This window comes from Coturnix japonica, chromosome 1 (assembly GCF_001577835.2).
Source record: "Coturnix japonica isolate 7356 chromosome 1, Coturnix japonica 2.1, whole genome shotgun sequence".
Lineage (NCBI taxonomy): Eukaryota > Metazoa > Chordata > Aves > Galliformes > Phasianidae > Coturnix > Coturnix japonica.
The window spans coordinates 117,453,363-117,477,775 of record NC_029516.1 but is presented as its reverse complement, the minus strand read 5'-3'; the positions used below and the strand labels follow the sequence as shown (position 1 = coordinate 117,477,775).

General features: G+C 40.3%; 1 protein-coding gene across 1 annotated transcript in view; it reads right to left on the bottom strand.

The window, feature by feature from the left end:
• Window positions 1-892: 892 nt before the first annotated feature.
• Window positions 893-24,413, bottom strand: part of TUBGCP5 (tubulin gamma complex associated protein 5) — a 42,894-nt gene continuing 19,373 nt past the window's right edge. The window contains exons 2-24 of the mRNA XM_015851400.1: window positions 20,737-20,862; window positions 20,537-20,645; window positions 18,312-18,408; window positions 17,646-17,756; window positions 17,026-17,105; window positions 15,870-16,005; window positions 14,955-15,072; window positions 14,150-14,239; window positions 13,507-13,600; window positions 13,011-13,242; window positions 12,625-12,827; window positions 11,962-12,077; window positions 11,206-11,474; window positions 10,095-10,293; window positions 9,521-9,709; window positions 8,549-8,731; window positions 8,151-8,235; window positions 7,922-8,042; window positions 6,803-6,981; window positions 5,436-5,561; window positions 4,784-4,872; window positions 3,811-3,911; window positions 893-1,932 (exon numbers count right to left, since the gene is read on the bottom strand). Of these exons, the coding sequence (XP_015706886.1) occupies window positions 1,886-1,932; window positions 3,811-3,911; window positions 4,784-4,872; window positions 5,436-5,561; window positions 6,803-6,981; window positions 7,922-8,042; window positions 8,151-8,235; window positions 8,549-8,731; window positions 9,521-9,709; window positions 10,095-10,293; window positions 11,206-11,474; window positions 11,962-12,077; window positions 12,625-12,827; window positions 13,011-13,242; window positions 13,507-13,600; window positions 14,150-14,239; window positions 14,955-15,072; window positions 15,870-16,005; window positions 17,026-17,105; window positions 17,646-17,756; window positions 18,312-18,408; window positions 20,537-20,645; window positions 20,737-20,862 (3,100 nt within the window). The 3' untranslated portion in view covers window positions 893-1,885. The remainder of the gene's footprint in view (window positions 1,933-3,810; window positions 3,912-4,783; window positions 4,873-5,435; window positions 5,562-6,802; window positions 6,982-7,921; window positions 8,043-8,150; window positions 8,236-8,548; window positions 8,732-9,520; window positions 9,710-10,094; window positions 10,294-11,205; window positions 11,475-11,961; window positions 12,078-12,624; window positions 12,828-13,010; window positions 13,243-13,506; window positions 13,601-14,149; window positions 14,240-14,954; window positions 15,073-15,869; window positions 16,006-17,025; window positions 17,106-17,645; window positions 17,757-18,311; window positions 18,409-20,536; window positions 20,646-20,736; window positions 20,863-24,413) is intronic.

The window sequence follows — 24,413 nt, the reverse complement described above, 5'->3', positions numbered from 1 at the left end:
AAGGGAAGTACTGAGGCTGATAGATAAGGGCCTCTATGCTGTAACTTCTAACAGTGCATCGAGAAGTTAGAGAGGAAAAAAGAAATGTGGAAGTAAAGTGTAGCCAAAAAAGCCAATGGCATACTGGGGTGTATTAAAAAGAGCATGTCCAGGTGGTCGAAGGAGGTGATCCTCCCCCTCTACTCTGCCCTGGTGAGGCCTCATCTGGAATATTGTGTCCAGTTCTGGGCTCCCCAGTACAAAAAAGACAGAGATCTCTTGGAAAGAGTCCAGCAGAGGGCCACGAAGATGGTGAAGGGCCTGGAGCATCTCCCCTATGAGAGACTTAGGGAACTGGGTCTGTTTAGCCTTGAGAAAAGAAGGCTGAGAGGGGAATTGATCCAGGTTTATAAATACCTGGGGTGTGAGAGCCATAGTGGTGAGGCTGGTCTCTTTTCAGTAGTGCATGGGGACAGGACTAGGGGTAATGGGATGAAAGTACAGCATAGGAAGTTCCGCACAAATGTGTGGAAGAACTTCTTTACAGTGAGGGTGACGGAGCACTGGAACAGGCTGCCCAGGGAGGTGGTGGAGTCTCCTTCTCTGGAGATATTCAAGGCCCGCCTGGACGCCTACCTGTGTGACATGGTGTAGGGAGCCTGCTTTGGCAGGGGGGTTGGACTCAAACTCTAGAGGTCCCTTCCAACCCCTACAATTCTGTGATTCATATAAGACTGGCAATATTTATACGTATAAAGTAATGCAGCAAATTCACAGCTCCAAAAGCAGCTTTATGACATGAGCCGCGGTTTCACAGCTGTTATTAATGTACAGCACTCATACAGTAGAAACACCCCTCTAACTTTAGTAAGTTACCATTTAGATTCAAGCAGAAACTCCCGCACACAATTGGTTGAATTCCTATTATTTAATCTTTTATTTATTCAAATAAAAATGCAAACGGCTGCGATTTTCTCTTTTAAAATGTATGTGAAATGGAAAAAAAAAGCTCCTAGGGATGTAGCAGGGTTGTAGAACAAGCCCTGCATCCACTTCTCTAAAAACTCACCCTTTCTGCATCATGATCTTCACAAGAAATGAACTATTGGATGAATGGTTTGTGTACAAAAGGTTTTGAAGGAGAACGATCAAGTTGTATCTGACAACCTCTGAAACATCTCAGCAATCCAACAGGTAAAAGCAACGTGTTTCACACTGTAATCTTCACCATGCTTAAACTGACAAGCTTACCACCAAAATTAGGAGGTTTTCATCATCTAACATCAAAAATATCACTACTTTACGGCCTGCAATAATCCACTTCAATTAAGTTAATGTTGTTATTTTTTTAATATAAGGTTACCGTGACATTCATAACTGTTCCCAAATAGTGCTTAGGAGCCATTAACAAGATAAATGGCTCTTAGCTTCTTTTTTCTTTCCCCCAAAGGAAAAAAGGCCCAAATGAACTCAACCAACCTTTTGAATAATTACAAGAGCTGAGTCACAGCACTGCACGGTGCCCTGTGACCCAGCCACAGCTGCAAAATTAATGGAAACAAGAAATCAGCTATTATTCAGAATAATAGTTGTTAAAAAAAAAACCCTTTATACAGCACGAAATACGCTTCATATATTTCAAGCAAGATTGTTCACACAGGATGCATTTTACAATGCACATTTTTTCATGGTAAAGCATATTCAGACAGAGAACAATACAGCCACAACCAACACACTTAAATACCTGTACATTATTTACATCCAAAAATACTTTACACAGCTCCAAACCGTCGGTATAATTCAACGATGTACGTTTCAAAATGGAGTGTACAATGCTTACAGTTCACAAAGGACATTCAATGTAAGTGCGGCTTTCAGTTGTTGTGCAGCTCAGCAGATTCAGGCGCTAGCTCTGTTCCACGCCTGCCATCAGTGACAGAGCTAAAGATTCCACTGTGAAACAAACCGTGTAAGAAGTGAGTATTCGCACATACATCAGTCTGCAAACATCCGCTGTAATATTCAATGTCATAGTTGAAATGGAAAATAACAGCTTATTTTTAAGATATTTTTTATTTTGGGCCCCTCACTACAAGAAAGACATTGAGGCCCTGGAATGTGTTCAGAGGAGGGTTACAAAGCTGGTGAGGGGTCTGGAGCACAGGTCTTACGAGGAGCGGCTGAGGGAGCTGGGATTGTTCAGCCTGGAGAAGAGGAGGCTCAGGGGAGACCTTATAGCTCTCTATAACTTCCTGAAGGGAGGTTGTAGTGAGCTGGGGGTTGGCCTCTTCTCTCATGTAATCGACGATAGAACTAGAGGGAATGGTTTTAAGCTGCACCAGGGGAGATTCAGGCTGGACATTAGGAAGTATTACTTCTCAGAAAGGGTAGTCAGGCATTGGAATGCACTGCCCAGGGAGGTGGTGGAGTCACCGACCATGGGAGTGTTCAAGAAACATTTGGATGTTGTGTTGATGAATATGATTTAGCTGGGAAGTATTGGTAATGGTTGGACTAGATGATCTTCTAGGTCTTTTCCAACCTTGATAATTCTGTGATTCTGTAAATGTTAACGCTTCAGGATCTAAGATGGTAAAGACATTTTAAATGTTATGAATTTCTGATATTTCTTACTGATGGTTAACTGGCAAGAAATAAGCTCCTTTGTTTGAAATACTAATGGCAGCAAACAGAAAACTGAATCAAAGTTGGGGGAATTATGTGCAGTTAGCCATTCTCACAGACTGTTCTTGCAGACAACCTCTTGCTGACTGAAAAGCAGCAATAAGATATAACCTCTATTAGAAGCCCATCTCCCTTCCTTATCGGAAAGAGCTGATCCCAGAGGAGAAATAGGTGAATGTGAATCTAAATCCCAGTTAATTCCATTCAGAAGTCACGCCCTAGCTCTAACTGGCATTGACAACCCATTTAAGCTGGTATCATATCCTCTTCTGTTTCTGGTACTGAGTAACCTCCAGCAGGAAGTCAAGAGCACAAGGGCAGCTGCAGCTAAGGCACCGAAATATTAAAATGTTATTTGTTTAAGCTATTTCCCAGCTGTCACCTAGCAACATCAAAATGTTTGTATATACTCTTCAGGTCTTTGTTTTAATTACCTATATAGAAGACTGCCTTGGCTGTATCAGTCAAGGGATACAGGCTGAGGGAGCTGGGCTTGTTCAGCCTGGAGAAAAGAAGGGCTTGTTCAGCCTGGAGAAAAGAAGGCTGCAAAGAGACCTCAACTGCACACTTCCAGTGTTTAGAAGGGGATTATAAACAGGAGCGGAATCAACATTTTACAAGGGTAGAGAGTGATAAGACAAGGGGGAATGGTTTTAAGCTCAAGGAGGAAAGGTTTAGATTGGATGTCAGGAGGAATTTCTTTACAGAGAGACTGATGAGGTGCTAGCACAGGCTGCCCGGAGCTGTGGATTCCGCATCCCTGGAGGTGTTGAAGACCAGGTTGGATGGGGTCCTGGGCAGCCTGCTCCAGCACCACATGTGGAGGTTGGTGGCCCTGCCTGTGGCAGGGGTTTGGAACTTGATGACCATTGGGTCCCCTACAACCCAAGCCATTCTGTGATTCTATGATCCTTTCTTCAAGCAAACAGCTAAACTGGAGACAGTAGTCATGAAAAAGAAAATAAGGTACATGTATTCTAGAATGAATGAATTCAACTTATTTGAAAGTAAGGCTTTATGTTTCTCTGACTACTTCATTTATTACTTTCACAAATGAGATTCTTTAATCTGTACTGACTAACAGATTAAAACTTAAACACATTTTGTGTGATGAGTGCAGGCAAATGAAAAGAATCATGTACTTACAGTGAGGAAATGAGCCTCGGCAGACAGCTTTGTTGAGGACAGTTACAAGAAACATGTGGCAGTTTTTAAAGTCAGACTCCATTTTCTCTATGGATTCCATCCTACAAAGTAGAAGGGAGGTACACTTACCACTCAGTTGAGCAACTGTTACCTTCAAAATATAACCACAATTTCACAGCGAACGACCAGCACGTTCTCTGCATTGCATTCCATCTTGAATTTAAAAGATTCTAGTTATATCTGAGTATGCCACACTAGCTGTGGCAAATTTAGACTGGAGTGCCTGAGCACTGTATCAGAGTGGCATTACTAAGGATAGTCATCTCTTTGTAAGTGTCTGCAGTTACTAGGGGGAACTTTGTGGTTTCAGCTGATGAGTCTGAGGTCTTCACAGGAATTTCAAGACAGCCATTCCTTGTGCCAATTGCTTTGGAGATAAACTTACAGTGCCAAATAAAACGGAGACAGATAGCAAGTTAAACAGGCCCCAATCACCCATACTGCCTTCTTATTACAGAATCACAGAACAACACACAATTGTAGGGGCAGGAAAGGAACTCTAGAGGTCACCTAGACATTACATGAAAATCTTCACCCCAAAGTCAACTTTCATAGATTTCAACATGTCCACATTTTTGCCCTTGAAATTTTCACAAAGGTTTTATAATGTGGACAGTCTAAGTTACAGAAATAAGGTTATTTAGGTATTAGATTTAGATTTGGATGAATACCTCTTTTTGTTGCTACACTCTGCAATCTTTTCAAATACTCTAAAGATACCTAGGAACCATACTTGGCATTAGAAAACGCTGAATATGCACTCACACAAGCATATGTTATGTTCTATCTCAGATAATTTTCACTTTTGTTAAGAAACCGTGATTAGCTTCTGGCACCTACTGTTAAACATCCCAAAAGCACATTGTGAGCTGTGAAATCATGACTGTGTATTATTTTAGGTATGTACACTTACTTCCAAGCTCCCAAACCCGCTTGCCAACGGTCTGCAAACATCAGCACTACATTTAAAACTTTCATTATAGCCTCCTTCACAAAGCTCACCTAAAGTCACAAAAGGAATAGCAATAAGAAAAATAATTGTTAATGAATTGCATAATCATTTTCATTGTTAAGGATACAAAAGTATCCTACGCCATTTAATCTCATCTGTAAAAGTGGTCTCCAAGGTATTAGACAAGACTGCCCAGTTAAGATGTATCTTGTATTTGCCCTCATTCATTTCATGATGATTTCACTGAGGATTAGCACAGACAGTATATGAGATTGATGACTGCAACAATGTATGTCTTCATTTCCTACCACACTAGCACGTACAATCCTCACTACATTTCCAAGCCTGTTTGTTCAAATCCCAGCACCTCTGAAAGACAAATGTATGTAAACTCCAATGTAAATGATTTAATTTTCTCTTCTTTATAGAAACAAAACTGAGACTTATGAGGGAAACAACATCACCATTAATCCTGAACAAGTTACCGCTTCCTCAAAAGGATCTATTTATTACAATGTATGTATGACCTACAAAATAGTCACAGCATAGTTAGTACAAAACTATTATCATGCCCTACTGAACTCAATACATCAAATATTCCGTTTTTACCCACCTTTTCTCTTAGTAAGCAGCGATCATGGATTGTAGATAGGTATCTATAATGAATCTTTATTAATTGATCCAAATCTTTAGCTTCTTCTACCTGGTGCTGAAATTCCAAGCCGGTACTGTGAAGAATCTGAAAGAGAAAACCACAGCTAATTAAATCCTATGTTGCACAGAAATCCTTGTGACTCATTTCCAAGACTTTCTTTTTGAGAGCCAATAACTGCCTGATACATTCACTCTTCCCTTTCCAGTCTCAGCTGTGAGGCTCATCCTGCTAGCCACTAAAAAGTAAAAACTCTGAATTCATCTCATAACTCAGTGATGTTTTGTATACTTTGTACAAGTAGGAACATTATCACTGCACACAAGCAGATACATTAGCTCTGAAGAAATCAATTTGGACTACATTATTTCAATAAAGGCCAACAAAAAGGCAAGTGAGTAGATAGGAACCTTCTAGATGTTACCTTTATTTTTGAGAATTAATACTTTTGGATCTGCATAGTAGAGATTTTTTAGAAGAATCTAATTACATAAAACATCTGCAGCAACACTTTCATGATTGTAACAGCTCTTAAGAGATTAACAATTTACAGAAACCTATTTTGACATGATTGTGCATTGCGCACACAGCCCTTGTACAAACAGCCAAGAAGAAAAAAGGGATAAGAAATAATAATATCTGAAGATCAGTCTGCACGCAGAACTTGTGAAGCACTCTTAGAGTTACTGATTTTAACTGTCCAGGTGAAAGCTGAAACTTTTTAATCTTGAATTTTAGATTAAAATCACCTTGCAGAACAGACATTAGAAAAAGAATTTGCTTTATTCACAGAATCACAGAATCACCAAGGTTGGAAAAGACCTAAAAGATCATCCAGTCCAACCATCCATCCATAACCAATAGTTCTCACTAAACCACGTCCTTCAACACAACATCCAGACATTCCTTGAACACCCCCAGAGTCACTGACTGCACCACCTCCCTGGGCAGCCCATTCCAGTGCCTGACCACTCTTTCAGAGAAGCAGTATTTCCTAATGTCCAGCCTGAACCTTCCCTGGTGCAGCTTGAAGCCATTCCCTCTAGTCCTATCACCAATTACACAAGAAAAAGAGGCTGACCCCCAGCTCACTACAACCTCACTTCAGGAAGTTATAGAGAGCAATAAGGTCTCCCCTGAGCCTCCTCTTCTCCAGGCTGAACAATCCCAGCTCCCTCAGCCGCTCCTCATAAGGCCTGTGCTCCAGACCCCTCACCATCTCTGTTGCTCTTCTTTGAACACGCTCCAGGGCCTCAATTAACTTATATCTCTTTAGTCTGGACAGTTACAAGTTCTTAGCATAAATGAAATTATGGTATAAGACAAACCCTGGTCATGATGTAGTTGTGCAGGCTGTTAACAAAATGCATAAGTTTCACTCTTAAGAGGAACATTCGATGTATTTGTTGTTTTATGCTTTCTGGTTGTGGTCCAAATCGAGGCAACGTTTCATGTTCTAATGAAGTTCCCTCCTTCACCTGTTGGTTTTCTGCAGCACAGACTAGTTCTAAAAACAGAACATAAAAGTATTAAAACATTTATGAAAACAAACTGTAGCTAAAATGTTACTTAAAAGTGATTTATTTCTCATCAGTATGCATGATACACTGATATATGATTTTTCTTGCAATTCAGGTGTTTTATTAAAATATAACAGCAATATATTTCACTGTGAAAATGTATGTACAATGTAATTCGATAAATACTAGAACAGGAAATGTTATTTAAGAGCTAATTATGTAAATGGATTAAAAAAATTAAGAAATGAATGTGTATACTATCTCCAGAAAGGGGGAAATACAACACAAAGCCTTATCTGTAAAGTTTTAACAACAGTTAAAAAAAACACATACTTTTAGGAATAGAATTATTTAGCTGATGCACAAAACACAGACGAACCACCAACTTTCTAATTCGATTTTCCAGGATACAAAGCACATACAGACTTCATATAGGAAAGGAAAAACAAACTGTGAAGATTAAAAGCTCACCATCAGACCTCTTTCTACAAACATCAAATTATTAAACTGTAGCTTAAATTATGTATTCTTATTTAGTTTACTGTTTCAATCTCAACTACGGTATTTTTTCTCATCTTGTTTTCTAAACTTGCTTGCAAGATATTACTCAAAAACAGGCTATGAATAAGGGGCATGGTGGACAGATCTTCCTATAACTGCAGGATTGGAAGAAAGAAATACAAGCTTCTATACAAACCAACCAGACCTGAACCAAAGAGGCAACAAAAATGCATGAATAGCATTGTCTATGAGGCTGAGGAGATGTGAAAAACATGCCCTACTTAATATACCTGGTTTGTGAAGCTAAAAGAGATTGATATTTTACAGATTTAATCAAACTACTCACTTCAGAAAGCAACAGATTGTTTATATCCTTAGACCACGCAGAAAGTTGTTAGAATATCTCTTATTGAAACAGTTTCTTACCATCAAATCTTAGAACATCCAGACTATACTTGGCCCACTTTATTTGCAATAAGAGCAGAAAAACTTGATTGTAAATTTTTTGGCACTCTAGGCTTATAACTATGTCCACAGGCCAAGGAACCTAAGAACAGCAGAGGATGAGACAGAAAAGGTAAGTCACGTTAATACAACACTTCAAATCTATTCTATAATAAAACCCCGCAGCAATATTATACTTACTATACCCTACCTTATAACTCAATGTCAAGCCATCTAAGGTGTGGACAGGCAGTTTCTTCTTTGCTGTATCAACACTTTCAAATGATATAGACAACCTTCACAAGGAAAGAAGTGATTTTATTGGCGGTGATTTAATTCTCATTTAGAGGCTACCTGCATTACAGTGTTTTTTTTTTTTAACTTTCTTATTGTTAATCTTATTGTTCTTATTGTTAATTGTAACATCTGTCCAATTTAATCTGATAGAGCTGTGTTGAAAATGTGACAACAACTCAAAGCTTCATCGAAACAGATTCTTGCAATGAATATGCAGTAATTAGTATTGAACTATGCAAGTGAAATGTACTAATAAACACAGAAGTGAAAGAGACCGTAACTAAAGCCTGTTTTGCAGGATTATGCATTTACCTTGAGCTGTCTTCTGGATAGCGCTGCCCTACTGCTTCTTGAAGCCGAACATTTAAGTAGGCAACGTTCTGCCAAGTTTCCTTTTCTCTAATTTTGTCAAAAATGGATGTATAGAAATCATACATAGTATCTCCAGCTTCAAGTAAGAAAAAGTTTCTCATAGCTTGCAAATATTCTACAAGCCTAAAAGAAGGAAAAAAATAAAGAACATTACCTAAGTCTTCATCAAGTAAAGAAAAGCTTTCAAACATGTTCAAATAAAACAAAATAATCAACTCATTTTTTCCTGTCAACTTGAAAGGCAAGCTGTCTTCAACAGGCATGATCATGGCATTCAGCCTTCCTACAGGCCAGAAAGCTCTCAAAAATGGCTTACAATCTGGCAATCCTGTCCCTTCTTTCTAAACAGAACTTAATAGAGTTCTGTGTAAGAAAGGACTTCAAAATAGAGCTCTAGGAAGTGATGATAGTGATTCTTCCTTTGCAGTGCCTCCATATCTCTTTCAAAACACAACTGCAAAAATACATTCAGTACTTAAAGTAGCTTAAAAGTACAACAAATTCTGACCACCTAAAAGGAACAGGCTATCTTATATCATGTAGTACAAAAATATTGCCTAATGTTGTTTCACATAGTAGAAATTTTTTACCCCCATAACCAAATTACAGACTATATAGATACATTCTGGCCTCCTAAAATTCATCTTCCAGTTTCAAATGACAACACTATTAAAAATACTGTCCAAAACAATTTCCCTGTTTTCAGTGGGTGTTCAACAATGCTGCTGGTTTAAAATAGGTGTTCCAAAGTTTCACTCGTGACCATCTTAGATTTCCCCTTTTTTGTTATGTATTTTCTTGAGGTTTCAGTTGTTGTAGGAAAAACAATAAAAATTTTAGAAGAAAATTACTGCTTTTACTTATATGGCAAAACATTGGTAATTAGAAATGCTAACCATGTTACTTTCTTACCTATAATCCTTCTTTAAAGTTTGCATTAGATTACCACAGCACTCCAAGTATTGCTTGTCTATGTGAGGATAAAGGCAAGACCTCAGCGTCAGTTCAAAAGTCTGGCAGGTGACCGATTCTGAGGATCTGTCCACACAAACATCCCCACCAGTAAACTTCTCGTGGAAGTCGCTCTGCTCCAAATATAATCTTAAAAATTACATAAAATACAAATACTTAGGGAAGAATACATATAATTTACACAATATATAGAAGAAAAATGTCATACCTTAGAAAATTTTAATCAAAATTGGAACCCCTGCTCAAAAAATAGGATCACAAAATAAAAGGTGTTTGCACCTATTTTCTATACTAACCAATGTAAGCAGCCAATTCCTCGCTGATTTGTTTTTCCTCTAACTAAGCAGGAGGGTATTTATTGAGATTCTGCCACTGATTATGGGTGCTCCTCTTTATTCTATTTGCTTGTTTTCTGCAGCAGCAATAAAAATCAGCTTTACCAAATGTCACTAAGCAGAACACTGCTCTCAACAACACAGCAGGAAGATCATTCATCTAGTGGGTATTTACTTACCTGGCAAAATTAATAGCCAGCAGAGGGTCATGGACATCATCCAGTTCCAAGTGCCTTTCTGCTATAGACTGCATCTTTATCAGGCTCTCCTTGGTGGCCTGCTGCTCTGTAATAATATCTGGAACAGATTCTTCCCCATGCCTCAGGCGAGACTGCACAGATTCCAGGAACAGTGTATACAGACTCTTTCTTTCAGCATCTAAACTGGGCAACATGTTTCATGGTAAGGTTTCATCGTAAGAGAAAGTATCACCTGAACTACAAGCGCAGCTGCAGAATCCAACATACACTTAACATATTTTAGACTAAATTTAGGCTACTTCTCAAGTACATACTTAGAACAAAATATCACTGGATCAGTGTGTTTAGTCTAATACTTCAAGTCAGGCACTGCTAATCAGAGCCTGTAAGAGAACTTCTTCAAACATAAAGGCAATTAATTCTCAACGCCTAAAACAACCATGTTACAGAGGGAAACAAACCTGTAGAGATGCCAACATAATTCAGCTATCCCTATTAACCCCATAGAGATGGTGTGACTGAAAAAGCACGTTTCATCTCCTCCAGAAAAAATTAACATTGATTACACTGCTACACTGTGGTTTACAACCATTCAAATAGTAACCTGGCTATAGATATGCATAAAAATGTCAGTATAAGTTTCATCTAATTATTTGGTAAACTTCTTTTTGTTGAAGAAGTTCTGTAAGCTACCTCGAAATTACTCAACCACTTGATAAGGAAAAACAACTATTTATTAGATCAAAACACGGTTTTACTGTTTATTATCACTATCTGTGTTTGTCTAATAACAAATGAAATGTTTTGAAAGCATGTAAAAAAAAAGTTCATGAAAATATGAAGCATCAAGACCTGAGTCAAGTACCTGAGTGAGTACTTGATCATTGATCATTGATCATTGTTCGCTTTGTTCCTGTCACTTGACTGCATTGGAAGAATAAGTTTTCCATCAGAACTGGAGTTACAAACCACGATACTGACATATAAAGAGGACAATTAAACTGCTCTGTAATCACAAACACCATTATATAAAATATTCCCATGCTGTTAGGTACCCTAGGGCACAATACTCCACCAACTGACAGCTCACCCCTGGATGCAGCCTGCTGTGGAGAGCCGTCTTTGCATTGAAGATTCTTTAACAGCTGCATGGATTTTCCAGCCATGATGATTTGCTTTAGCACAGGTTTCAGAAAAGAGACCATAGTGTGTTGCCTGCTTGAAGGGGCCTGATCACTGCCAGAACTGGCGCTGGCATTATCACTCATCTTCTCTTCATTCTCTGTCTTTTCTGACACACTATATAACGTGTAGGTAGCATACCAAAAATCTCTGTGATCAACTGGAACGTTTTTGTTCCTGTCAAGTAGGGGGAAAAAAAAAATAAAAGGTGTTAAATATTTCCCTTTTTAAAAGGTGAAACTTCCTTAGCAGAAGGTTTATCTTCATAGAATCATAGAATTACCCAGGTTGGAAAAGACCTTGAAGATCATCAAGTCCAACCGCAGCCTTACCATAGTACCCTAACTCTAACAACCCTACACTAAATCATATCCCTGAGCACCACATCAAAACGGCTCTTAAACAAAACCAGGGATGGTGATTCAACCACCTCCCTGGGGAGCCTATTCCAGTACCTAACTACCGTTTCTGTAAAGAAGTTCTTCCTAATATCCAACCTAAACTTGCCCTGACGCAACCTGAGGCCATTTCCCCTCGTCCTGTCACTTGTCACTAGTGAGAAGAGACCTGCCCCTCTCTTCATCTTTGCTCTATGCTTTGCCTTTCTTTCAGAACAGTCAAGAAGTACTTTCAAACTATGAGTGTCCAGCACCAGTGCCCCTACCTCTGAATGATGAATTCCTTCGCAGGATCAAACAAATTGCCGTGGACAATCCACTCATCTACTGTCTGTAAGTACGGCCTCACAGTCTCAACCCAGAGAGAGAACAGAAGGGACACCTGAATTTAAAGAAAGAAAAAAATTAAGTAAGAATTAAGTAAAAAATCAGCTTTTTAAGTATTACAAGCAACATGGCAGAGTCTAACTGATTAATTGCATGATAGTAAGTTAATACTTAGCTATACTTCAAGACTTTTCAAAGATAAAATATTCAACTAAAAATTACAGGACTAGCGGTATTAACGGAGACGTGCATTGTGCAAGTTTCCCCTTATTACTTCTGTCATTGCAATTAGACCCAAACAGCAACTTTCATTACTCTGACATCCTTTAAATGATAACTGATAGCTGTAACACACCGTGGCTTTATAGTGCAGAAAACGTGAAAAAAAGGACACAGTGACATCTATGACATTATCACTAATGCTCATCTCCTTGTGAATCTTGTATGTAGTCTGAATGAACTCATCAGAAAACAGTAATTCATTATGGCTACCAGATTTGTCCTCAGTTGCTGAAGGACAGTGTACTCAGGCAGTAGAATGAAATCTATGTTACCAAATATTCTAGAGTGTGATTTCATTAAGGAGGAATGATTTTGCCTACCGTTTGCTCAGATGCTTCTCCAACACTGTCATATTCAAGAATAGCTTTGTAAAGAGTGTTAAGCAGATGAGATGCTCGGACAACATTTCTAGTGTCAGGTGGCACTTCCGCTACTCCTGTGCTAAAAACCTTGTGAAGAACCTTCAGCTGTGCCAGGCGGGGAGACAGCTTATCTATTACTATTGAAAGTGTGACTGTTTTGTCTGAGGGGAAGAAAAAAAAGATGCATAAAGGCAACATGCAACGGATAATCAAATGTTGGTATTGCTATTCACGAGGTTTTAAAACGCAGCATGACACCTTTCCACATTTCAAAACGCATTCACATAATATTCTGTGTGCTTCCCTCTTGTAAAATATCCCATAAAATTTCCCTTGCACTGTACCTTTGTTGATGATGCATTTTTCAATTTCTGTAAGCTCTTCTTTGAAACTAATGAAGTATTTGTATAAGGCCCACATAAAAGCTTGGTATGTTCTGAACGGGGCTTCGGTGGTTTTCTTTGGAGTAGAAACATTTTCCGGGCTGTGTCCCATCACTTCATCAATAAACTTCTGCAGTCTAAATACGACTTGACCATAAGCAGCTATCTGTTCCAACACAGACCTTAGGCAATTCTAGAATAAAGATGTATTTTTATTTTATGAAAGCCTAACAATTAAATCATCACAAGATATTTATCTCAATTTACACACAATGAAATTCTGCCATCTTTATTGCTTCATCACATTCTCACATTCAGGAACAGCCCATCCTGCTCTGACTAAATGAAGAACAATTAGGGAAATGTTACTTTCCCACAAGCAATGTAACTTCCTATTCCCAGAAGTGACATCTTCCTACTGACAGGTACATTCAGCTGAGATTCAGAAACAACTTACATGGGTTAAGTGAGTTACGATAATATCGTTCCGCACAACCACTTTTCCATCATTCAGCTGAAATATAAAGAGCTTTTTCACTCCTGAAAGTAGCCTTGAAAAGAAACAAAAAGATTAATGTTTTTTCTCCACCTTGATGGACTCATAAAAACATTAATAAAAGAATCAGCTCTGCCTTACCTACGTTTCTTGTTTTCATATGAAAGGGGATCAAAGATCACCTATAATGCTGTTCATACTGTTAAGACGTTGCTAGACAAGAACAAAACACTGACACAGACTAACACATCTTAACGTTCCTCTCCAAATAAGTCATTTTCCAGCCGTGGGATGAGTCAAAACCTACTTTGCAAAGTTGGACACTGCATTAAAAGACCCCAGGGCAACATCAGAACAAGCTGTTCTTCTTAACAGTCAGGCTTGAGGAATCAATACATACAAGCAGCAGTAAACTCTTGTCTTTATAAAACTCAATGGTTAAATATACAGTAGCAGCATCTTTATTGTCAGCAACACTGGAAGCTAGAAGCTCTGTAATAAATCTTTCCTCAGATACATCTTCAAAGATAAATCTCTTATTTCCTTGAATGAGGAGACAAAACCATGGAAACTTAAAATGCAAGCTTTATGATACCGCTCTTACCAAAGAGTTTCCCTTATAACCTGGGTTTCTGTGACTAGTGTTCTCTCTTCTGGCAGGTATAAAGGATCACTGGTGTACAGGTGGTGGTCCCTAGTGAAATGTGAAATGAAAACAATTAAAGGGCTGAAATCAAAGATCAGTGAAATAGCAGTGAATTCATACTTCATCTCAAAGTTTGCTTCTGAAATTGAAACTTCCACAGGCAACTACGAACATTTCCCTGTAGTATCTCACAATTCTAAGTCTTCCACAGTATTTTTTATATTTTAAGACACAATGATTATTCGTATAATCATTTGCACAAGCAATAACTATACTAGATTTATACTTTAACAGTAAAGATGGCTGAGGGAGCTGGGATTGTTCAGCCTGGAGAAGAGGAGGCTCAGGGGAGACCTTATTGCTCTCTATAACTTCCTGAAGGGGGGTTGTAGTGAGCTGGGGGTTGGCCTCTTCTCTCATGTAATCGGTGATGGAACTAGAGGGAATGGTTTTAAGCTGCACCAGGGGAGACTCAGGCTGGACATTAGGAAGTATTACTTCTTGGAAAGGGTAGTCAGGCATTGGAATGCACTGCCCAGGGAGGTGGTGGAGTCACCGACCATGGGAGTGTTCAAGAAACGTTTGGATGTTGTGTTGATGAATATGATCTAGCTGGGAAGTATCGGTAATGTTTGGACAAGATGATCTTCTAGGTCTTTTCCAACCTTGATAATTCTGTGATTCTGATTCTGTGATGCTTAATTAAGTCATTATGTAGCTTTACACGCCAGCAAGGAAGATGTAAGTGACACAGTTTTCTCACCAGACTGCAGCTAGGTTGGAATGCAAGTGCAAACTATGTGAAAAACGAGGAGCTCTTCCTGTCCAGTACTGAGGAACTACATGCTGCTCCAACCAGCTGCGGGCATCAGGCTCACCAACTGTAAAAACATGACTGTGGGTGAGGTCTTTTTATTTGTTCAGGAAATGCTTATAAAACCACACAGAAATGTTATAAATGAGCCCATCTGCTCAGCTGCAGAAGCAAAGACCTGATCATATAAATCACATGGGTTCTATCCTTCAACTACTTTGCTCATGTGACTTGTGCATCAGACATTAATTAACACACACACAGAAATGTCTCACCTCCTAAAGTTGTAAAAGTCTTAAAAAACAGACTCGGAGTTGTGCCTAGTTTTCAACCTATTTCCTCAGAAAATGCATTTCTATTCAGGCACTTGTCATATGAATACATACATGTCATGGTTAACGAGTTTGGGTCTACAGTTATTTTCCCTACTCATGAACAAATACAAAGTCCACGCAGTGATCCTAATGACATATAGAAACATAATTTTCAAAGGTTTTATACTAGAACGGGCGAGTCAATCAATTCTGTTGCCAATTAGATACTGTTTTAGTATCCTGATAGTTAACAATAAACATTTACTTTACACCCATCAAGCTTCATGCTACAACTACTGTGTAAAGCTTTCATTTCCATCTTGGAATATTTCTGCCTTTTTCCACACAAATTAATAGAAGCCTTCTCCATTAGCATCAACGGAAATTAAATCAAGCTTTCCATATTGACAGATTAAGCAAGTAAAGTGAATTGTGGAATTACAATAATAGGTCTGAAATTCAGTATCTCACTAAAGAATAATAAAGAAGTATTTGTTTGTAAAATCTGAGTATATATGATTCGTTTAGAAGAATTAATACTTAAGCTAACCTTTCCAGGAAGCATTAGGTACTGTTTTCTTGTTTGGATCTTGGTCTTCTAAAGGTGTTCTGTCTACTTGAATACCAGAGTCCTCCCTGCTCAAAGGCTGAGTATCCTCCTCTTCCTCACTTTCTCCAGACCAATCCTAAAAAGGGAAACAAGACCCCACATGTTCCAGTACAATATAATGGACAGATCTATACTCAGCTCCTACTGACTTGCTGAAGGTGAACATAACAATTTTCTTTCTTGCACTACAAAGCTAATTTCAAGACATTAAGACTTAACTGTCTCACAGAGACTGGTTTAAATGATATTAACATTAAAGCTGCAGGTTTTGGATGGAAGAAGCGTTTGTATTTATCTGCACAGAAACTGAGCACAGTTGGTTTTAAGTGTAGAATAAAACACAAGCCACTGATTTTTTGAGCTATATTCCACATGCCCACAATCACACGAGAAGGCTCTGATAATGACACTGTGCTTTGCAAAGTTACTGCCAGAAATTCTCCTTCTGAGACTCAAAATTTAGCATGACCCGAACTTCTTCTGTTTCTTACTTGCTACCAAAACTTCTCACAATACTGGCAAGATTCTAACTTTTGGAAGCCCACGTTAAGATGATCTGGGAAATCCACACACATTCCATTAATTTCAACTTGCTTGAAAACCCGCTGTAGTCCTCACCTCCTCCTGCCATATACATCCTACTTTGATACTAAAATTTCCACATACTCCTTTACACTACAGACAATATTTTGTTAAGGCTAGCAGTCATCTATACTATGTAGGAAAGAGACCAGAAGCGTCCACTGGCTGCCAAAGAAAAGCAATTTATTTTCCCTGAAATCTTTCAGGGGAATCAGAATTTAGGAGTGGCAGTGCTTAACTGCAGAGCTAAATGAAGTTCTGATAAGTAGCAGGCAGACAAGGCCAGCTCAGTTGCAAGGCTAAGACAGAACAGAACGAAGATCAAAAGCATTTCTATTACTACCACTCTGCTTAAATCTGCATGCATTTCATGGTGTTAATAAGAAGCAGCATGGTAGGGAATCCTTTAAGAACCAAGGTAAACAGAGCGCACAAGCCAGGGCAATTTAAGCAGGTCTGTAGCATACTTCAGAACAGTTTATATACCTTCCTTTGACTTTAAGAAATTACTTACTGGTGAATCTACACCTGGGCCAAAGTAAATTTCTTCTCCTTCCAACAAATATTTTCCCCAATCAAATTTTTCTTCCTTTTCTAGAAGTACAAATAAAAGAAAACAGTAAGTATCACTTCACTCTGACTGCCTTTGCAAACAAATTCCAGAGCTTAAATTACCTTTATACTCTAAATCTAAAACAAAGACATTGCCATCCACTTAAGGTTACACCACTGCTCATTTAATAAAGTCGTACACGTTCAGCATGGCACACAAATTGTGATATCAACTCTGTATATTCTTTATTTATAAGTTCTCAATTTTGCTGTTTACACACTTAAAATACGCAGCACAGAGAGCTGTCGGCATATTTATCTCTATTATGTTACACTACCCTATGCTTCAGGCCTGGAAAAACATGCAAGAATGCGACATCTCACTGACTGTGACTACTCCATTAGCTCAGTGGAGACATTCTAACTGTGTAACTTACATACACACAATATAGTGGACTATAAACAACAATAATCGTCTTACTCTCCTAAAGACACCACATATCCATGATGTGATGATAATATTTTAAAAGCAACAAATCACACTTAGAATATATTATATCTGAAACATGAAGCTTACTCAACTGTAATTAGAGCTGTTTGAGATAACCTCTTCATATTCACATTCCTGGAATGGGCTGAAAGTGCATTCAAAACACCGCCGAGGGAATGTGCAGAGATCATTCAAAAAGGAATCTTAAGATGCAAGATTTTCTTTAGGTTAGTCTGAAATAGTTTTTCTTTCAGTCTATGATACAATACTGTAAACAAATGGGGGAGGGTACCCACTCAAACTTAAGCACAAGCCTCATTTTAGGCACTGAGTGAAACAGTCCTACTTCAGAATGCAGGCAGCTGGGGTCTCCCCCTGGAAACCTTCAAAAGGTATTTATCCTTCCTTGACTACATTGGGAACACAGGAATTTATATTACCAAAGCTGTTTCAATACATATCCTATTAAGGTGCAAGTCAGAGACTGAGGATAGAAACCAGTTGTCTGTCTTTGAGCATGTAAGAGCTCCCAAGGTACTTTGCTGGCTGAAAAACCCAATTATGGAAAGCAACATAAACAGGAGGCAGGAAAGGCTATTTGCAGACTATTTGAAATGTACACATCATCAAAAAGACAATCAATAATGCACCTCGATGTGATGGAGATCATTAAAATGGAGAGGAAAAACAGCCTCCTTATCAGCTTGTATTAACTGAGTGCATCTTTTGTTAGCAACACAAATATCTTGTGAACTTACCTGTTTCTTTTGCTCTTGGTTTTTCCACGTAGGTGGTGTTAGATGGAGAATCAGATAAACATAACAGAAGAGACAGTATGGAATAGTGTGTATCTGTCTATAAAACACATCAGAAAAATAGCCACATTAAAAAGATATCGAACAGATTTTGGTTAAAAACAAATTCAGCCCATTATCTTTAAGAATGATCCACATTATTCCCTCACCTCAAGTCCTGACTAAAATAAGGTCTGCAACACAATATCCAATGGTATCCGCCTTTGCCCACTAGCTAGCTGGTCAATATGGAAATATGTATGGAACACTCTCAGCTTGCCTCTCACCTGAGCGCACTAATTCAGCAGAATATGGAAAAAGAGATAAGAGGAACCCAGAACTACTGTGAAAGTAAGAAAGTCACCTGATGACTTCACATCTAGCCGTGTGTTATTCTGCTATCTACATCCCGTTATGAGAGTTAGTCAAGAGCTTTTAGTAAGTCATCAGCAGAACCACAAATGAGAGCTGGTATTCCACTTAGCAGGCACAACACTGTTAAATATCCAGTCTTCCCAGTTATGCGACACTGCTGACAGCTAAAAGCAGTTTTAACTTCCAAGCATGAGACATATAATATCTCCAGCTGTCCTCCAGTCACAAAAAGTCTTAGGATGTTTGCAACATTCAAGTATAAAGTGCTTGCTTGGATTTTCACTTCTCTTCATCTATCAAAACAAATACAAGTTAAAGGTTTGTAATAAATAAAAATCTATGGAGAATGGTACAGTAAGTTGAGACGTGCAAGCTTTTGAGAGTTCCAGAGTTCTTTACACATAGTAAAGGAAAGCTAATAGTCCAAAGACAGTTATGTGACAGCAGTTCAATGAGAAGGAGAATCAACTCCAACTACGAACAGAGCCTCGTATTAAAAAAATGACACTGTATGGAGCAACACCTCTCAAACTGCAAGCTAAACCTTCTAACAGCAGGAACTTCTGCTTTTCAAAAGTGAAATTTATAATAAATCACCACAGTGGAAAACACCCAAGTGAGGCAATTTTTGCCATTTCACTCAGGGCACATCTTAATCACAGAATCATAGAATGACCGGTTGGAAGGGACCTCAAGGTCAGGTAGTCCAACCCCCTGCCTGGCAGGGCCCCAAACATACACATTTACTAGATCAGGTTGCCCAGGGCCTGCGTCCAACCTGGTCTTGAACACCTCCAAGGACGGGGCATCTTGAACCGCTTTGATATAAACTGTATCAAAGGCAAAATGAACAACCCACTCCAAAGCCACAAATGCAGCCTAAGGAAGCTACAATCCAGGAGTGCTCCATTGGGGAATAATAAAGTCAAAGGGTTCACATTCATGATTTAAGGTAGAAATTCGGGCAAAGAGCAAGAATTTCTGCTCAGTTGGCCCCTGTTTTCACAGAATCACAGAACTGTAGGGGTTGGAAGGGACCTCTAGAGTCATCAAGTCCAATCCCCCTGCCAAAGCAGGCTCCCTACACCACGTCACAAGGTAGGCGTCATGGCGGTGTCCTTATTATATCTCCAGGAGACGGAGACTCACCACCTCCCTGGGCAGCTCGTTCCAGTGCTCCGTCACCTCACTGTAAAGAAGTTCATAGCGCACATGTTCTGTGGCGGGAACTTCCTCATGCTGTACGTTTCATACCATTACCCTAGATTCCTGTCCCCACGGCCACTACTGAAAAGACCAAGTCCCCAACACTATGGCTCCCACACCTCAGGTATTTATAAACCTGGATCAAGTCCCCTCTCAGCCTTCTTTTCTCAGGCCAACAGGACCAGTTTCCCTAAGTCTCTCCTCATAGGGGAGATGCTCCAGGCCCTTCACCATCTTAGTGGCCCTCTGCTGGACTCTTTCCAAGAGATCCCTGTCTTTTTTGTCCTGGGGAGCCCAGAACTGGACACAATATTCCAGACGTTTTAAAACGTCTCGACAAGGGTTTGGCTACTACATTTGTACAGCAGTGAAAATACGATCTTTAAGCCATGAAAATGAGCACACTGGAACACTGAAAGGCCAAAAATACTTCTTCTAAAGCAAATAGGGAAACTACAGGATACAACTCTGAAAATCCATGCTGTGAACAGCAACCGCAGACTCTACCACTATAAACCACCTGACATTTCCAACATGATGTTACAGTAGAAGCTCACAAGAAGAGCACAAAAAGGAGAAGGAAACTGAAACATACAAAACATACGTACTTTGGTTTCTTCTATGCTTGGAAGTGGTGAATTCAGAAATTTTTCTGTTAATCTTTTCCAGCTGGCTGCTTTTCCCAGGTCAGAATGAACTATCAATTTTTCGTGTATTCTAATAATAGATAATAATAACATAAAGTACAAGTAATGGTTCAAAAAAAAAGTTAACTAAAGTGTTATTAATCCATAAAGTCATAACTCACCCTTCTATAGTCCTCTCTATTTTATGACTGTTCACATCAAGGAAACGGTGAAATCTGTATAAGAAATCTGTATTAGAATATGCTTGATAAGGCAGCTTACGTAGGAAAGAGAATAAAGACAATTTACTTTATGGCAATTTTTTTAATCTTATTTTCTGTTTAACAAAGCCTGCTTAATTCAGCAACATCATTAAACATCAACAACATTTAATCTCCGTGCCTGTTATCTCAATAAGGATTAAGGGCAATCGGCCTTAGAGACAGAAAAATGGAACACAGCTTAAATTTAACCAGCAATTTCAGATGAATGGAAAATTACTGTGGTAACAGCAAAGTAAGTAATTAAAGTATGGCATCAGTTAAAGTCAAGCAGGGCAAGGAGATGAAAAGAAACTACTGTCAAAGTCATCTGTGTCAAACACACAGAGTATCTGGGAGCTGCACCACAAGCACTGGCAAAAACAAACACCCCCATGGAAAGGGTTAACCCAGATGAAACTCCTACTTAAATGGTAAAGGGCAGTATCTAAAAGAAAAGAGAACTTCATCCAAACACACAAAAAGATAAACCACCAAAAGTAGCATGTATAGGGATAAAAAAAAACACTGAACTTGTGAAAGGTACCATAGACTCTGCAGAATACACATCAGAACAGGAATCACAGAATCACAGAATGACCCGGGTTGGAGAGACATCAAGGGATCCATGATAGTTTCCCAACCCCCCTGCTAGGCAGTGCCACCAAAACATACACATGTTTACTAAATCAGGTTGCCAGGCCCGGTCCAACCTGGTCTTGAACACCTCCAAGGATGGGCATCCACAACCTCCCTGGGCAGCCTGTTCCAGGGCCTAACGCACTCTCCTAGTGAAGAACTTCCCCCTAACATCCAACCTAAATTTCCCTCTTTTAACTTAAAACCATTTCCCCGTGTCCTTGCTATTGTCAGCCTTTCCAAGAGTTTACTCCCCTCCTGGGTGTAGGTTCCCTTCAGGTATTGAAAGAAAAAACAGGAAATGGGATGTAACAGCACTGAGCACATGAGCAAGATCCAAGATACCAAGAACACAGGGTTGAAAGGCAGCCTAAACTCATATGGCTGCAGACACAAATGAAAACCACCGCCTCTGAATCAGAGGCAGATGACAAGTTTAACCAACCAAATTCAGAAGAAAACAATCTAAAAATCACCTCGGTGTCAAGGTAACGAGCTAGAAAACGAAACTGCAAGCCTAATAACAAGGCTTCTTAATAACATCATTGGAGGAAAAAGACATGCCTGTATTTAAGAAATGAAAAAGAACCTTTTTCTTAAGCATGGATCTACTAGCCTGATTTCAGCTACATCTAAGGCTTTGGAATAAATGCCAGAAGGAACAACCCAACAAGACTCAGGGTACTATGGTTAGGTTGAGGTTAGACTTGATGATCTTCAAGGTCTTTTCCAACCTGGGTAATTCTAATGGATTCTATGATAAGACAGTAAACAGTGGCAAGCACAAGAATTAGAAACTTAGGGGGAAAAAATAAAAAGGCTGGAAAGAAAAACTTTAAAACCCCATCTGATGCAAAAATAAATTGTCACTGTGAAAGGAAGTTATTAATGAGAATGGCCTCATCCCCTAACATCCAACCTAATCTTCCCTTCTTTTAACTTAAAACCATTTCCTCCGTGTCCTGCTTATTATCAGCCCTTTCGAAGAGTTTACTCCTCTGGGAGTAAGTTCCCTTCAGGTATTGAAAGGCTGCAATGAGGTCAACCCCGCAACCCTTCTCTTCTCCAGGCTGAACAACCCAACTCCCTCAGCCTGTCTCATAGAGGAGCCCTCGGGGCTCCTCAGACCGTCGGGCGCTGACCTGAATTAGACCAAGCGAAAATTCAGCGCCGTTTGAAACCGGCTCCGCCGGCGTCCTCCTCCGTGCCTGCCCTCCTCTCCTCCTCTGCCGAGGCCGGTGATGCTAGCTGCGGATGGGGCGCGGGACTGGCTCGATCTTTGCTCCTGCTGCGAAGCGGCTCCGGCGGCCGGGGGAACCCAACAGCGGGGCCGCCATCACTGCGCTGCGGGAGGAGGAACTGAGGGGGGCGCCACGGAGCAACTCTCGCGAGAGTTCGCAGCGACTCCTCACGAGAGCACAACCCCCATCAGGAGGGGAGGGGGGAGTGTGGTGGGGAGGGAGTGTGCGCATGCGCGGGGCGGGAAGGGGGAATAAGGGTGGACGTGGTGTGTGGTAATGGGGGTGGGAAAAGTTGAGTGTATGTGGATCGTTTCGCAGCTAAAGGCACAGCTTCTGTGGTTGTGTCATGTGTGCACAGGAGCAGCCTGAGGTGTGGGAGCCATAGTGGTGAGGCTGGTTCTCTTTTCAGTAGTGTGTGGGGACAGGACTAGGGGTAATGGGATGAAAGTTACAGCATAGGAAGATCTTGTATGAATTGTGCGAGAACTTCTTTACAGTTGAGGGTGACGGAGCACTGGAAACAGGCTGCCCAGGGAGTGGTGGAGTCGCTCCTTCTCTGGAGATATTCAGACCCGCCTGGACGCCTACCTGTGTGACGTGTTGTAGGGAGCCTGCGTTTGGCAGGGGGTTGGACTCAATGATCTCTAAAGGTCCCTTCCAACCACTACAATTCTGTGATTCTGTGAGCAGAAGGTTTGGAGGGAACCTGTGGAGATCATCTGCTCCGACCCATCTTATGTTGTGCCTGTGTTGACAGTGAGGAAGGTCTGAAGTCAGGGTCGGGTGCTCCACCTCGCAGGGGTTTTCCCTGGGGCACAGTGTTACATCATCTGCTGTCATGAGCAGTAAATTGGATTGAGCCTTTCATACCACCCCCCCCAATCACGTCCAGCTGTCAGTGAGCTGACCTCAAGCAGCTGCAGCTGCACCTCCGGGACCAAGTGCTGCTTTGCATAGCTGGAGAAATTCACTGTGTATGTTCTGTAATAGTACATGGCTATGTGGGAGGAGTGGAGCGATAAACCAGCTTCAGTTTTGTCCCTGTTCTGTGTTAAGTGTTCTCAGTTACAGTACTGAGCAGCCTAAAGCACTTCTGTCCTTCACTGTAGCATTGTAGCGCAGCAACAGCATCCTGAGCACGAGCTTCCTCCTGGAAAGCAATTATCCCAATCAGAGGGAAATGATTACTGACCCTTTACTGCAAGTCCTTCCTTTGCTGCGGTTGTCATAGCCCATATCCTTTACCGTTAGGCTTTGTTGTGTCTCATTTCACCAGCAAATTCTGGGTGTAACCTTTCCTCCCTCTCTCTTTGCAATGAATCACAGAATATCACAGAATGACCCGGGTTGGAAGGGACCTCAAGATCATGTAGTTCCAACCCCCCTGCCTGGCAGGGCCACAACATACACATTTACTAGATCAGGTTGCCCAGGGCCCGTCCAACCTTGGTCTTGAACACTCCAAGGACGGGGCATCCACAACCTCTCCTGGCGAGCCTGTCCCAGGACCTCACCACTCTCCAGTGAAGAACTTCCCCCTAACATCCAACCTAAATGCTTCCCGTCTTTTAACTTAAAACCATTCCCCATGTGCCTGCTATTGTCAGCCCTTTCCAAGAGTTTACTCCCCTCCTGGGTGTAAGTTCCTTCAGGTATTGAAAGGCTGCATGAGGTCACCCCACAGGCTTCTCTTCTCTAGGCTGAACAAACCCAACTCCC